The following is a 13,518-nucleotide window of genomic DNA, read 5'->3' as shown; positions in this document are numbered from 1 at the left end:
TTTTTGAGATGGAGTTTTGCTCTTGTTGCCCAGTCTGGAATGCAATGGCGCGATTCGACTCACCACAACCTCTGCCTCCCGAGTTCAAGCGATTCTCCTGTCTCCGCCTCCCGAGTAGCTAGGATTGATTACAGGCATGCGCCACCACATCCAGCTAATTTTGCATTTTTAGTAGAGACGAGGTTTCTCCATGTTGGTAAGGCTGGTCTCGAACTCTCGACCTCAAGTGATCCACCTGCCTCAGCCTCCCAAAGTGTTGAAATTACAGGCACGAGCCACTGCGCCCTGCCTAAAAGATTGTTTTTTAATTAGCCAGGGACTGGGTGCAGTGGCTCACTCCTGTGCTCCCAACACTTTGGGAGGCCTAGGTGGGAAGATGGCTTGAACAGGCACCTGATCCCACACCCGGCTACTTTTTGTATTTTTAGCAGACACGAGGTTTCACCATGTCACCTAGGCTGGTCTGGGCTCAAGTTATCCTCCTGTCTCGGCCTCCCAAAATGCTAGGATTAGTCCGGAGCCACCGCGCACGGCCTGCATTTTATTTTAAGGGCGGGGCGCCCTCTTCCGTTTTATAAAAGAAACAGTCGAATTCCTACTGGAGCCGATGCGCGCCGGCTCTGTAGACGCCGGTTCAAGGGACTTGAACTGAATTTCGATGGGTGAAGACAGTGGGAAGAGGCGGTGGCATGATCCTCGTTTTACAGACCAGGAAGTCGAGCCTCACGGGAGTGACGTGGCTTCTCTGCTGGCTCAACGAGGAAAGCGGGATAGGGAAGACTCAGACGGGCGGGCCCACACAGACTCAGCGGCCAACTCAAGTCGGCCGGTAGAGGGCGCAGGGCTCTGTAAGCTCCAGCTCCGCCGCGGCGTGGCCTTCTGACGCGCCGTCACACTTCCATCTGTGGCTGCCCATTGGCCGCCTCTTACCGCCCTTTTCCGGGGCAAGAGTAGCTAGTTGCGGAGCCGGAAATAAGGCACCCTCGGGCTCGAGACAGCGGCGGCGTTTAAAGGTGGGCGACCTGCTGCCGTTGGAGACAGCCAGCTTCGCCACTCAGGCTCCTCCAGCCCGAGCAGAAGCCCCCCCCCCCCCCCGCAGAACTCTGGGTGCTTACGGAAGGGAGCCCAGCCGGACCGCAAGGTACCCAGAGCCGGCTGATCCGAGCCACAGAGTGTTGCCAGAAGCCCCGCCCCTAGGAGTGATCGGGAAGCCTCACTCATCCGGGTGAGGAACCTGGAGGGACCGCCTCAGGGCGGAGCCCGCCGGCCATGGCTACGCCCCCGGGGGCCGGTCCTGCAGCTCTGCGCTTCGCCGCCGCCGCTAGCTGGCGGGTAGTGCGCGGCCGCTGTGTGGAGCATTTTCCGCGAGTACTGGAGTTTCTGCAATCTCTGCGCGCTGTTGCCCCTGGCTTGGTTCGCTACCGGCACCACGAACGCCTTTGTATGGGCCTAAAGGCCAAGGTATTGGAGCAAGTAGGACCTAGAAGGGGAAAGAGAGAAAGGGGCGGGATGCGAGGACCTGACAAGTGCACACAGCTTGGGGATGAGACTAGTTGGAAAAAGTCACCTTGCCCCGAGGTGGGGATTCTGAATTCAGTACCGTACAGGTGGTGGTGGAGCTGATCCTGCAGGGCCGGCCTTGGGCCCAAGTCCTGACTGCCCTGAATCACCACTTTCCAGAATCTGGACCTGTAGTGCGGGACCCCAAGGCTGTGAGTAATCCCTGGAACAAGCCCTGACCCCAGTTACACTTGGTGCAGTAAAGTTGCTCCTCTTGTCTACCGGATTTTGGTGCTAACTTGTCTGATATCCTCAACAGACAAAGCATGATCTGAGGAAGATTTTGGAGGCACAGGAAACTTTTTGTCAGCAGGTGAAGCAGCTATCAGATGCTCCTGTGGATTTGGCCTCGAAGCTGCAGGTGAGACTGGTTTGAAGGCTGTTAGGTGGCTCCTATTTTCTCTAACCCTTTTTTTTTTTTTTTTTGGAGAGATCTTTCCTTTTTTTTTATACTATTTTGTTTGTTCTAGAAACACAGGATCTAACCCTTTTTTTTTTTTTTTTTTTTTTTTTTTTTTTTTTTTTTTTTTTTTTTTTTTTTGAGAGTCTCACTCTGTCGCCCAGGCTGGAGTGCAGTGGCTATCTCAGTTCACTACAACCTCTGCCTCCCAGGTTCAAGCGATTCTCTTGCCTCAGCCTCCAGAGTAGCTGGGATTATAGATGCCCAGCTAATTTTTATATTTTAGTGGAGATGGGGTTTCACTATGTTGGCCAGGCTGGTCTTGAACTCCTGACCTCAAGTGATCTGCCTGCCTCAGGCTCCCAAAGTGCCGGGATTACAGGCATGAGCCACATGCCTGGCCACTAACCCACTTTTGACCTCCTCTCCCTGCTGCAGGAACTTGAACAAGAGTATGGGGAACCCTTTCTGGCTGCAATGGAAAAGCTGCTTTTTGAATACTTCTGTCAGCTAGAGAAAGCACTGCCTACACCGCAGGCACAGCAGGTTTTGTTGGGGCAAAACATGTTAACGGCAGAGTGTGGGGTGGTTGTGTCAAGGACTGTGGTCTTCATACCTCTATCCCTGCCCACAGCTTCAGGATGTGTTGAGTTGGATGCAGCCTGGAGTCTCTGTCACCTCTTCTCTTGCCTGGAGCCAATATGGTGTGGACATGGGGTGGCCACTTCCAGGTACTAGGAATTTGGAGGTGTAGTGTTTAGCATGAGATCTTTTGAGGCAGCCTATTGGAATAGTTTCATGGGCTCCAGGCATAAGAAGCTAGTTACTCTGTTACTATCTGTTCTGTTTATAAGGGGTCTCATTTTCTTTTTCAGAGTGCTCTATTACTGACTCAATGAACCTGGCTGAGCCCATGGAACAGAATCCTCCTCAGCAACAAAGACTAGCACTCCACAATCCTCTGCCCAAGGCAAAGCCTGGCCCATATCTTCCTCAGGGACCATCTTCAAGGACACACCCAGAACCTCTAGCTGGCCACCACTTCAATCTGGCCCCTCTAGGCCAACGAAGAGTACACTCCCAATGGGTGTCTGCTAGGGGAGGCCATAAGGAGCGCCCCACAGTCATGCTGTTTCCCTTTAGGAATCTGGGCTCAGCAACCCAGCGCGCATCTAAGCCTGAGAGCAAGGAAGAACATGCGATATGCACAGCAGACCTAGCCATGAGCACAAGAGCAGCCCCCACTGGGAAGTCTAAGAGTCCAAGCCATACCCTGAGGGGAAGGGCTCTGAAGGAGAACCCAGTTGACTTGCCTGCCACAGAGCAAAAGGAGTGAGTGGAACAGAGTTAATTCTCCTTACTAGGAGCACATTCTTTGCCTGCCTTCCTTTCACCCTATCCTCTTTGCTTGCTCTCACCTCAGGAATTGCTTGGATTGCTACATGGACCCCCTATCATTATTACCTCCTAGGGCCAGGAAGCCAGGTAGGTAGTCTGAGTCAGGATTGGATAACAGCCTCCTCTCTTGGGGACTCTCAAGAGCCTGTGTTCATCTAGAGGTAGTAGTTTGATTCTGGTTTCCCTCCTACAGTGTGTACTCCATCTCTGTGCAGCTCCGTCATTACCATAGGGGACTTGGTTTTAGACTCTGATGAGGAAGAAAATGGCCAGGGGGAAGGAAAGGTGAGTAGGAAGGAGCAGAAAGCTGGGGAAGTGGATGGGCAGAACAGGACTAAGAAATCCACATGCAGGGCCGGGCGCGGTGGCTCAAGCCTGTAATCCCAGCACTTTGGGAGGCCGAGGCGGGTGGATCACAAGGTCAAGAGATCGAGACCATCCTGGTCAACACGGTGAAACCCCGTCTCTACTAAAAATACAAAAAAAATTAGCTGGGCATGGTGGCGCGTGCCTGTAATCCCAGCTACTCAGGAGGCTGAGGCAGGAGAATTGCCTGAACCCAGGAGGCGGAGGTTGCGGTGAGCCGAGATCGCGCCATTGCACTCCAGCCTGGGTAACAAGAGCGAAACTCCGTCTCAAAAAAAAAAAAAAAAAAGAAATCCACATGCTTCAGAATTCAGAGGGCTCAGGCAATTGTTTCATTTGGTGGGATCTGCCTGCTCCCTTCTCTACAGGAGTCTCTGGAAAACTATCAGAAGACAAAGTTTGACACCCTGATCCCCACTTTCTATGAATACCTCCCCTCTTCTGGCTACAGTGCCATGCCTTCCTATGACTGTAGAGACAGCTGTAAACCCCTGTGATAGAACTAAAGTGCCCTCTGTATTCTGCCTGTCTCCTGCCTCCTCAGCTCTGCAAGTAGTTTAGTAGGAATGAAGTGGAAGTCCAGGCTTGGATTGCCTGACTAAACTGCTAAAAATACTTTGTAATGCTTAATAATTAAACTTTGGATTTGTTAAAATACTGCCTTGATGTGAGGGAGGAGAATTTAGGTTTCCATAAGGTCAGCATAAGCCATGCCTTAGAAACAGCTGGCCCTTCCAGACTGGTAGGATCCCTTTGCCTTTTTTACTTCCCTTGGTAAGTGTTGTTTAGCTATGCCCAGAAGGGTTAACAAGGTTGAGAGCCAGGAAGAGATCCTTTTGCTATTCTGGAAATATGTGTCCTAATATACAGAATATATTTTGTAAATCCTCATGCTTTCAGATTATCTGGGGGTGGTGGCACTAGAATGGAGATACTTCATGGGAATAATACTCATTGTCCTTGACCCCACTGGGTCAGCGCTGACCCTACCGCCACCCACTCTGGAGCAGCAGCCAGATGCTGGCCTTGTACAGAAGGCCCCAGCATCTATTTACAGTCAACGAGCTCTTTCTTTATTGAGGTATTTCAAATATACAAACACTTCTGAGCTTTTTAGATATGTGAAGGTCCCATTTAGTGAAGCTGATTAACAAAACATGATTCTAAAAGCCTGCCTCCTCTAAACCAATGCCATGTAAAAAATTTATGTATCAATCAGCATCTTTTCCTTTTAATAATCTTCAGGTGTCAGGTCCCCAGATTCCCATTTGATTATCTTGCGTCATTTTCTCAGACTTTTCTTCCTTGCTTCCTCCCCAGTGAGTGCCTTGGGCATTTTGCGTGTGCAGATAGCAAAGTACAGAGTTACTGCAGGAGCCCTCAGGAGTGAGCCAACAGGAAATGACAAAGTAATACAGAGCTGCAGTAGCTGGGATAGGTGAGGAGCTCACTTGGCATGCCCCATGGTAGAATATTGGTGTCTTGGGAGGGCAGAACTGCTCAGGTCAAGTGCGCATCACTGAAGATTGGATTCACCTGCTGGGTGACTCGGATGAAGGTAGTTCTCCTGCTCAACTCTTTGAGCTTAGCTGCTCCCACATAGGTACACGTAGAGCGGATCCCTCCTAGGATGTCTCGGATGGTATGTTCCACGTCTCCTTTAAAAGGAACTTCCACTGTCTTTCCCTCTGAGGCTCTATAAAAAAAAAAAAAAAAAAAAAAAAAAAAAAAAAAACTTTATCTTTCCTTCTGGATTCCGTGAGCCCAGGGACTTTTCCCCACACCCTAGCATTGAGCCCCAGTTCACCATTCTCCTCTGAGAACTGTACCATCCCCCTCTCAACAGCCATGAGTTCTGCCTCCATACTATTACTAAGTTCCTGAGCTACCACACATACCTGTACTCAGCCACACCCCCAGCATACTTCTTCATGGCCATTTCAGAACTCATTCCATAGAAGAGCTTGTACTTCTTGCCGTCCCTCTCGATAAGCTCACCACCTGACTCACTATGCCCAGCCAGCATGCCACCCAGCATCACGAAGTCAGCTCCTGCACCTGCCACCATCATGGAGGAAGGAAAGACATTATTAATATGGCCAAGGTGCCCACATGGCCACCTTCAAAAGCAACTCACACCACACTCTCAGTCCTGACAATGATTCCAGCCTCTTCCTGGTTCTGATTCCCTAGTTGACCCACAATCCATGCAGGCCTCATCTGCCCTGGCTTCTATTCCTCAGTGAGTATGATTTCCCCAAGATTTAAAAAAGAGGCTCTGGAGAGTCCCTGCCTGGCACTTGCTTTCTCCTTTTGCTGTTTTCACCGTCATCATCCAGTCATTTCATTTTACTGTGCCCAGCTAAACAAGACTCATTTCATGTGTGCCAAGAGCAAAGATCTCCAACTTTAATGGGAGTAATTATCTCCTGGGAAGCTGTACAAAATAAAAAATAAAAATTTGCTGCCCTATTCCTCAGAGCCTAATATTTTTTTAGGTCTGGGTGGGGCTCAGGAGTCTGCACTGTGCAACAATCTAGGAGATGGTCAAATGGCCATGGCCCACACTTGGAGAGTCTCAGATGTCCCCTGCTGGCCACCACAGGTGATACCATAGACTTCAGAGTCACTAATTTATATTATGAAAGAATCTGAATGACTTCCTGAGCCTCTCTTACCCTGACCCTAGACCCTCAGAAGTGACTCATCCTCTTATAAAGAATAATCCTTCTGTGTGCTCAAGCTTCTTACCAAAAGCCTTGGCCACATCCCCAGGACAGCTGCAACCTCCATCCTGCAAAGTAAGGAGCACTATGAACACACAGCATGGATTTTTCTAAGCCCTCAGTGATGTCCCAACAATCCAACTCAAAGCCAACAAGAACCCAGGAATTCTAGTCCATCTCTGCCACCTCCATACCCTGCAGAAAACCCAGTTCATACCCTACCCTGTCTTTGGGCCTTACTGAAATGATGTGGCCTTTGAGGCCATGAGCAGCATCTGCACACTCCATCACTGCACTGAGCTGTGGATACCCTACTCCAGTTTTCTTCCGAGTAGTACATACAGAGCCTAGGAAGAACATGACAAGGGCGAGAATGATGTGCTCCATAGGTGTTTGCCACTGAAGGGGTAGCCAGTGGCCCGGGCGAACCAGCTTACCTGGCCCAATTCCCACTTTGATGATGTCAGCCCCAGAGAGGATTAGCTCTTCTACCATCTCTCCTGTTACCACATTTCCTGCCTGAGACAGAGCAATTGAAATACAGCATCCTTAGGGCCAGCAACAGGTCATGTATTGTCATATACTGTATGCCTGGACCATGACTTTCCAACATTATTACTAAGAAAGGATCCTCAGTCCCCTCTAGTGGGCCTTCTGAGGGCTTTTACACTAGCCACTTTAGAGAACCCTGCTCCCTACCCATTCCCGCAACACCAAGCCAAAGTAGGGGGTAAGTGGCCAATGTCACCAGTGAACCTAGGGTAAAGCCGATGTCCAGGATGCACTTTCCTAAGACAACAAGGTGCTATGATCAACAGGGACACATGAAGTGGCATAGAGGAGCATTCAGTGAGGCAAAGGGAACTACTGGACCAGGCTCACATCTGATTTAAAGTAGATTTATCTCCCATTCCTCAAGAGACCAAACATACTCTGTTAAGCCATTCTGTCATAGAACCTGTCTGGCTTCAGGAAAAGGGAGAAGGCATGGATGGTACTGTAGGCTAAAGACCCATTTGACCAGTTGTACTGGCTTCTGGTCAGTAGACACACCCCTCAATGAAGAAAATGGGGACCTGCCATCACTCTTCTAAGATTGTAAGAAAATAAATCTTTGTTTATGTGACCCCTTTTATGTGATTGTAGTATGTGTCCATTTCAGTGGGCAGATGTCTATGTGCCACAGGTATGTACAGTGCATAGATGTTCCATCATGGTTTGGTGAGTGACGTCAGGGACACGAGATTTACAAAGACTATGAACCAAGCATTAGAGATACTGCACTGGCCAAATAAATGGACATTTTAAGCTTAGAACTATGGATAATCATCCAATATCATGATTAAATGGACTAGGAATATCATAACGCAGCAGAGGAAAACTGGACTAATGTAGCAAAACAGAAAGGCGGGAAAGTAGAAAGATAAAAAGCACCTACTATAATAGAAACATACCATGATGGTGTGCTGGGGGAAGCGCTTCCGTACATCTTTTACAAATTCAACGAAGTGTTCAGAGTAGCCATTTGCCACATCCAGGCATATATAGTTCACTTGGGGAATAGCTTCCAGGATCTGTTCCAGCTGCTCAAAGTCAGAAGAGCCTGTGCCTGAGCTGGCAGCCAGATGCTGTGGGATAAACAGGACCATTGGCCTATCAGAGATGATCTGGTGAGCAGCCAATGGGTCAGTAATGAGGGTTGGTCCCCAGAAAGCCAAAATATAATTGCTGTAAGACTAGGATAAGGAAGGGAGCAGGGTAGGCCCAGTGTTACCTCAAGACAGTCAGGATTCTGGCTAGCAAACTCTTGCCACTGATCGAGGCTGTAGTGCTTATGGACAGCAGTGAAGAGAGAGAACTGGGGAAAAGGAAAAAGCAGCATCAAAAGAAAGAAAACTTCATTAAGGTCTCTCTTTCTAGAAACAGACCTATTCTCTCAGAGAGGAAATAATTGAAGTTGGGGAGGAAACAACTTGAAGAAGTCAGGTTGAATTGGGACTTGAGTTCAACCTTTCTTCTCTCTACAAATACTGGTAGGACTTTTTTTTCTTCCTTTTTTCTTTCTTTCTAAAGAAACTGGTAGGGCTTTTTACCATAAGCTAGTACTTGTTAGATATTCCCACCAGAGTACTGAGTGATCTATGTTGGATTTCATCTGCCAGCACATTTACTGCTTCTGACTTTAAAGGTGACAAGCTGTTGGTGCAGTGGGACAGGCAGCAGACATGAAAGAACCATGAAGAAGTTGGATGGAGCCTGTGCTTCTCTGCTCTGACTCAGCCCCTCCTCCTAAGGTAACCTAGGACTAAAGTATTTTTGGTTAGGTTCTCATTCATTTACCAGCAGTAATTCAGTAGGTCTGGATGCCCACAAAAGGCAATGCCTTAAGGTTGATAAGAGCTGATAAGGTGCTACCCTATGTCCATCTCTAGTGGAAAAAAGGACAGATTTCCTAGTTGGGGATGTGGATCAAGCTAAAAACTGTTTCATTCAATCCATTTTAATAAAGTTCAAGGATATAATGACTCATCAAGTTCATATTCTCTAGCTCAACAAATTGCAAACAATATCTCAATAGCTGGAGAAAGGCATTCAAAAGCCATTATGAATGCTGGTGTTTGTGCTTTACATGTCTACATGCAAACAGACAAGAGACAGCAGTTGGCTGAGACAGCACAAATCTTGCATCTGACAGGAAACGCAAGGAAGACATGTATTAGCAATAAGCAAGTGTCCTACATATGTACTCAGAGATAAACACTAGCTAGCTAAAGCTGATACTGAATTCTGCTTTCTCAACATTCTACCATGAACATACTGGTAAGCAAAGAAAAATCACTATAGGATAGAAGTCAGCAGACGTTAGAGATATACTGGCATAGTGTGGCATGATGAGCACATCAGATTACATACCAAGCTTAGAAAAAGATGTTTGCTTGCATCCAAACTTTTTATTACTATGAGACTTGGCTCTATCTCTAAAATCTGATTTCTTTATCTCTCATCAGCAATACTGAAAGCCAGGCTCAACATAAAGCATCAAGACAATCCCCAAAAAGTTTCATGTATTACAGCATGTCAGTTGACTCTGCAGTCAGAGTCGCCATTTCTGAACTCTGCTGGTCAGGGCAGATGGACAATGGGCAACACCAAGATTCCTAAGCAGTTACTGAATGGCAATAAAAATAAAGTAAAAATAAAACTGCATAACTATCAACCTCAAAGAAATGACAAGACATTCCACAAAGACACAGCAATCAAAAATAGAAAAAAGGATATGAACTCCTTAAGACTAACAGAGCCACAAACAGTAGCAGAATCAACCAGGGCTACACAGATCAACCAGCAGAGTGCGTATATTCTTAAAGTGCCCAGATAACTTTCTACCTTCTCAGCAACAAGTATAGAGGCAGGTATTAGTACTGACAGGAGCAGCATCTTCCATTTCAAAGTGAACAACTTGTATAAAAGAAAAAAACATCCCATTTGGGGCACATCCCAGAAATTCCCAGGAACCTAGGACTTAAAGAAGAGGAAGATTAAAAAAAGAAAAAAGAATAGCAGAATTATTCTTTTATTAATGAATTGTTCTTATTCAAGAATAATCAAAAGAAAATAAGTTCCTTCTCCTAGGATCTTCTAGTTAGGAATTTTGAATGCTTAAACTATAGTTTCTGGACTAAAACAGTGAATGCTTAAGGTGGACAATCGTGCAACTGAAGGGATGCATGTGACTGGGAAGGAGTGACCTGGGTGGTGGGAAAAGTTGGCAAGGTGTACAAACTGCTAGATAGGACAAAAGGGACAATTCTGTTCATGTATCAGAAAAATGGGAGCAAAACTTAGCTTTGAATCTCACTAATTCAGATGGCCTTTTGAACTGAAAGGGATTTACTAGTGGGAAAAAAACTGTAAATTAGAGCATCCTGACTGCTAACTGCCAGAGAGCTGACTGGGCATGGGGGTGGGGATGCAAACACCTCTGCAGTCAGCTGGGCTAACCGGACACCAATAGGGATGGGCACGAGGAAAGTCCTACCTTACAGAGAACCTTGGCCATCTCAAAGGTGCCCACAGTATCCATATTGGCAGCAATGATGGGAACCCCAATGTACGTCTGCTTTGAGTTCCGAAATGAAAAGGATCTTGTGAGATCCACCTGCAGATATGATGAGGAAACTGAGCATTTCATTAATCCAAAAAACGTACCGTATTAGGGCAGGGACAGGCGTCTTTCTTGGTTGTGGCCCACCAGAAGCGTGGAGTCAAGAAACAGCATGTAGAGAGGCTTGCTCACCTCACTTCGAGACTTAAGGGTACTGCGTTTGGGCCTCAAAAGGACATCCTTGAAGTCTAGTTTCACATCGTTGTCGATATGAGGCATGGCGCTTAGCCTCGGGGTAGCGATGAATCTGAGGGCTAGAAGGCAGGAAGTCATAAGGACCAATCTTCCCCTGGGGTTTAACGCCCCGTTACTGCTGGCAGCCTCTGCTCTTTTAAGTTGTGGAAGGTCGGGCAAACGCCGAAGTGTGGTTCCTGAAGCCTGTCACCTCGACCCATCCCGTGGCTGCGATTACCCTAGGGGTCTCCATCCCAGGTACTGTTTGTTGGAAAGAAGGGCTGGGAAAGGGTTGTGAGACACCCTGACGATTCATTCCTTACCCCGCTACACTTCCTTTTTCTATCCCTGCAAAGAGCAATGGGACAAGAGGCTGATTTAGCGGGACGAAAGAATGTGGGCGACGGGGGGCGGGGAGGGTTCATAACCAGCTTCCGGAATAGGGGTACTCACTTCCTGTTGCCTTGGTCCCGGCGGCAGTTGACCAAAGACCACCTTGCTTAGCGACTAGCCTCGTGCAATCCCGCTGAGCCTTCTGGGCCACGCCAACAGGTCCCGCTAGTCGCCGGAGAGAACTACTAGGCGACGAATTCCAGCTTCGGCGACGGCCGGGCGAGGCCTTCTGGGTAACAGAGTTCACGCACTGAGGTTGCTGTTGGATCCGAGGGACGGGAGACTACAACTCCCATGGTGAAACGGGCGGGGACCGCCCCCTGGCACGATGGGAGATGTAGTTCGTTCTGCCCCGGCTTTTCGCTAGCTGGGGCTCGCTAGGGACTCTCAGAATCGCAGAGTTCTCGTCTTCGCTGTAGCTAAACTGGATGCCTCGTTTTTATTTACGACGTCACCGAACCGAAACACGGGAGCACTCTTGAGCCTTTCCGGAACCCAGTGGAAAGCGGGTGGAGCGGCGGGGGGGAAGGAGAGGGTGGAGCCAGACAGTGACCCGGAAGCAGAAGTGGCCCTCGTAGGCAGAGTGCTGGAGAGCGGCAGCGTCGACCGGAGTGGTAGGAGCAGCAATTTATCCGTGTGCAGTCCCAAACTGGAAAGAAGATGCTAATTAAAGTGAAGGTGGGAGCATCTCCAGCCTTGCCAAGACGCAGTAGTGCTGGGCTGGCAGCTGTGCCTTACGGGAGACGTGGGGGAGGAAAACCACGCCTTTCCCGAGCCTGGAGGGCGCTGACAGCATCAGGGCTCCGCGCGAGGGGTGATGGGAAATAGGGGGACCTAGAAGGGCTTTGAGAGCGGGGCCCACCTGCCCACCCTGGGGTCTTTTGCAGTCCCTGCTTTTTTTGCCAGAACTTTGCCGTCACCTAGAAGGGGTTAGCTTTTGTCGGATCTCACTGTATTCGAACCCCCGCAGTCATAGAGAAGGCCTAGCAGCGGCTTGACTCCCCATTCTCTCAGATTCTGGGAATAAGCGTTGCTCTCCGTTCTTCATTCCCAGGTTACCTTCTTCTCCCAGTCCCTAACGTAGGCGGCCTCCCAGCGCAGCCCTAAAACGGTACCCCGGGGAAACCGGGGCCTCCCAGGGGCTAGACTATGAGCCTTTACTGGTGATTGCCAAGGTGTGGTATCTCAGCCGTCCTACAGGAGCCAAAGCGGGGAGTGTGTTCAGTCAGCACCTGCCTTTCTGAGCCTGGCATCCTGGACCAGCCTCACTTCCTTGGCAGAGGCAGGTTAGTTACTGCTGCCCTAGTTCTTGGCACTAGCCATGGTTTCCTTCATCTGCATCTCTCAACTCCCATGGTGGTTCTTCACTAATTTCCAGCCCTTATTAGTCCTATCTTCTGTTTCCTCTCTTGTGCTTTCAGACGGACAGACGCCCCGACCTTCCCCCCGCAAAAAAAAAAAAAAAAAACTGCTGACAAGTGATGAAGTAAAATGCTAGTTTGGCCTTTTTATAGCTAAGTAAATCTGTCGTTATTTCATCAGCTTCTTAGCATATTTGCCGTACTTAATAGTCATTCTTAAACTTCTCTTCTCCAGTCCTTCCAAACTATTTCTCAACCTTCTCTTCCCCAGTCCTTCCCAACTACTTAGCTAAGGTGTGAGGCCAAGTATTAAAATAGTATGTTAAAGATGATTGTTTTCAAACTTTGAGTAGCGACCTATGTAACAGTCATGACGTCAATTTAATAAGTGAATAGGTCACTGGCACCATTAATAAAAGAAAATAGGCTGGGCGTGGTGGCTAACGCCTATAATCCCAGCACTTTGGGAGGGGCTGAGGCAGGCCAATCGCTTGAGCCCAGGAGTTCGAGACCATTCTGGGCAACATGGCGAAACTCCATCTCTACAATAAATACCAAAAATTAGCCTAGGGTGTGGGTGCACGCCTGTAGGCCCTGCTATTTGGGAGGCTGAGATGGGAGGATTGATCCTGGGATGTCAAGGCCCTGGTGAGCAGTGAGGTCACCACTGCACTCCAGACTCTGTCTCAAAAAAAAAAAAATAAAAGGCCAGGCGCGATGGCTCACACCTGTAATCCCAGCACTTTGGGAGGCCGAGGTGGACGGATCACCTGAGGTCAGGAGTTCAAGACCAAGCTGGCCAACATGATGAAACCCTGTCTCTACTAATAATACAAAAGTTAGCCAGGTGTAGTGACGGGTGCCTGAAATCCCAGCTACTCGGGAGGCTGAGGCGGGAGAATTGCTTGAACCCCAGAGGCGGGGGTTGCAGTGAGCCGAGATTGAGTCATTGCACTCGAATCTGGGTGACAAGAG

The 13,518-nt window shown here is 48.6% G+C and overlaps 3 protein-coding genes across 12 annotated transcripts in view; 2 read left to right on the top strand and 1 right to left on the bottom strand.

Moving 5' to 3' along the window:
• Positions 1–527: 527 nt before the first annotated feature.
• Positions 528–8,979, top strand: TINF2 (TERF1 interacting nuclear factor 2). Of its 5 annotated transcripts, none has more exons than XM_017544701.1 (9): positions 528–1,461; positions 1,608–1,712; positions 1,820–1,921; positions 2,399–2,506; positions 2,595–2,691; positions 2,836–3,292; positions 3,384–3,445; positions 3,552–3,643; positions 8,639–8,979. In XM_017544701.1, the coding sequence occupies exons 1-9, from the start codon at positions 1,270–1,272 to the stop codon at positions 8,723–8,725; spliced, it is 1,302 nt and encodes a 433-aa protein (XP_017400190.1). In that variant the 5' UTR covers positions 528–1,269; the 3' UTR covers positions 8,726–8,979. The 5 variants fall into 5 exon arrangements, 4 of the variants coding, with proteins under 4 accessions (XP_017400190.1, XP_017400189.1, XP_017400191.1 ...); XM_017544700.2 differs by lacking the exon at positions 8,639–8,979 and adding an exon at positions 4,093–4,379 and having other exon boundaries at positions 530–1,461; XM_017544699.2 differs by lacking the exon at positions 8,639–8,979 and adding an exon at positions 4,023–4,379 and having other exon boundaries at positions 534–1,461; positions 3,552–3,705.
• On the bottom strand, positions 4,775–11,664 carry GMPR2 (guanosine monophosphate reductase 2). Of its 6 annotated transcripts, XM_017544712.2 has the most exons (12): positions 11,243–11,594; positions 11,113–11,137; positions 10,748–10,869; positions 10,490–10,609; positions 9,838–9,972; positions 8,225–8,308; positions 7,905–8,078; positions 6,888–6,969; positions 6,691–6,797; positions 6,476–6,518; positions 5,623–5,782; positions 4,775–5,420 (listed from the first exon to the last, which is right to left on the bottom strand). In XM_017544712.2, the coding sequence occupies exons 5-12, from the start codon at positions 9,934–9,936 to the stop codon at positions 5,225–5,227; spliced, it is 945 nt and encodes a 314-aa protein (XP_017400201.1). In that variant the 5' UTR covers positions 9,937–9,972; positions 10,490–10,609; positions 10,748–10,869; positions 11,113–11,137; positions 11,243–11,594; the 3' UTR covers positions 4,775–5,224. The 6 variants fall into 6 exon arrangements, with proteins under 6 accessions (XP_017400201.1, XP_017400198.1, XP_037600278.1 ...); XM_017544709.2 differs by lacking the exon at positions 9,838–9,972; XM_037744350.1 differs by lacking the exon at positions 11,113–11,137.
• A 42-nt stretch (positions 11,665–11,706) lies between these two features.
• The window catches only part of NEDD8 (NEDD8 ubiquitin like modifier), an 11,020-nt gene continuing 9,208 nt past the window's right edge, over positions 11,707–13,518 (top strand). The window contains exon 1 of the mRNA XM_017544723.2: positions 11,707–11,860. Coding sequence (XP_017400212.1) covers positions 11,843–11,860 — 18 coding nt within the window. The 5' untranslated portion in view covers positions 11,707–11,842. The remainder of the gene's footprint in view (positions 11,861–13,518) is intronic.

This window comes from Cebus imitator, unplaced genomic scaffold, assembly GCF_001604975.1.
Source record: "Cebus imitator isolate Cc_AM_T3 unplaced genomic scaffold, Cebus_imitator-1.0 Scaffold170, whole genome shotgun sequence".
Taxonomy (NCBI): Eukaryota; Metazoa; Chordata; class Mammalia; order Primates; family Cebidae; genus Cebus; species Cebus imitator.
This window is presented reverse-complemented; position numbering and strand designations above follow the sequence as displayed.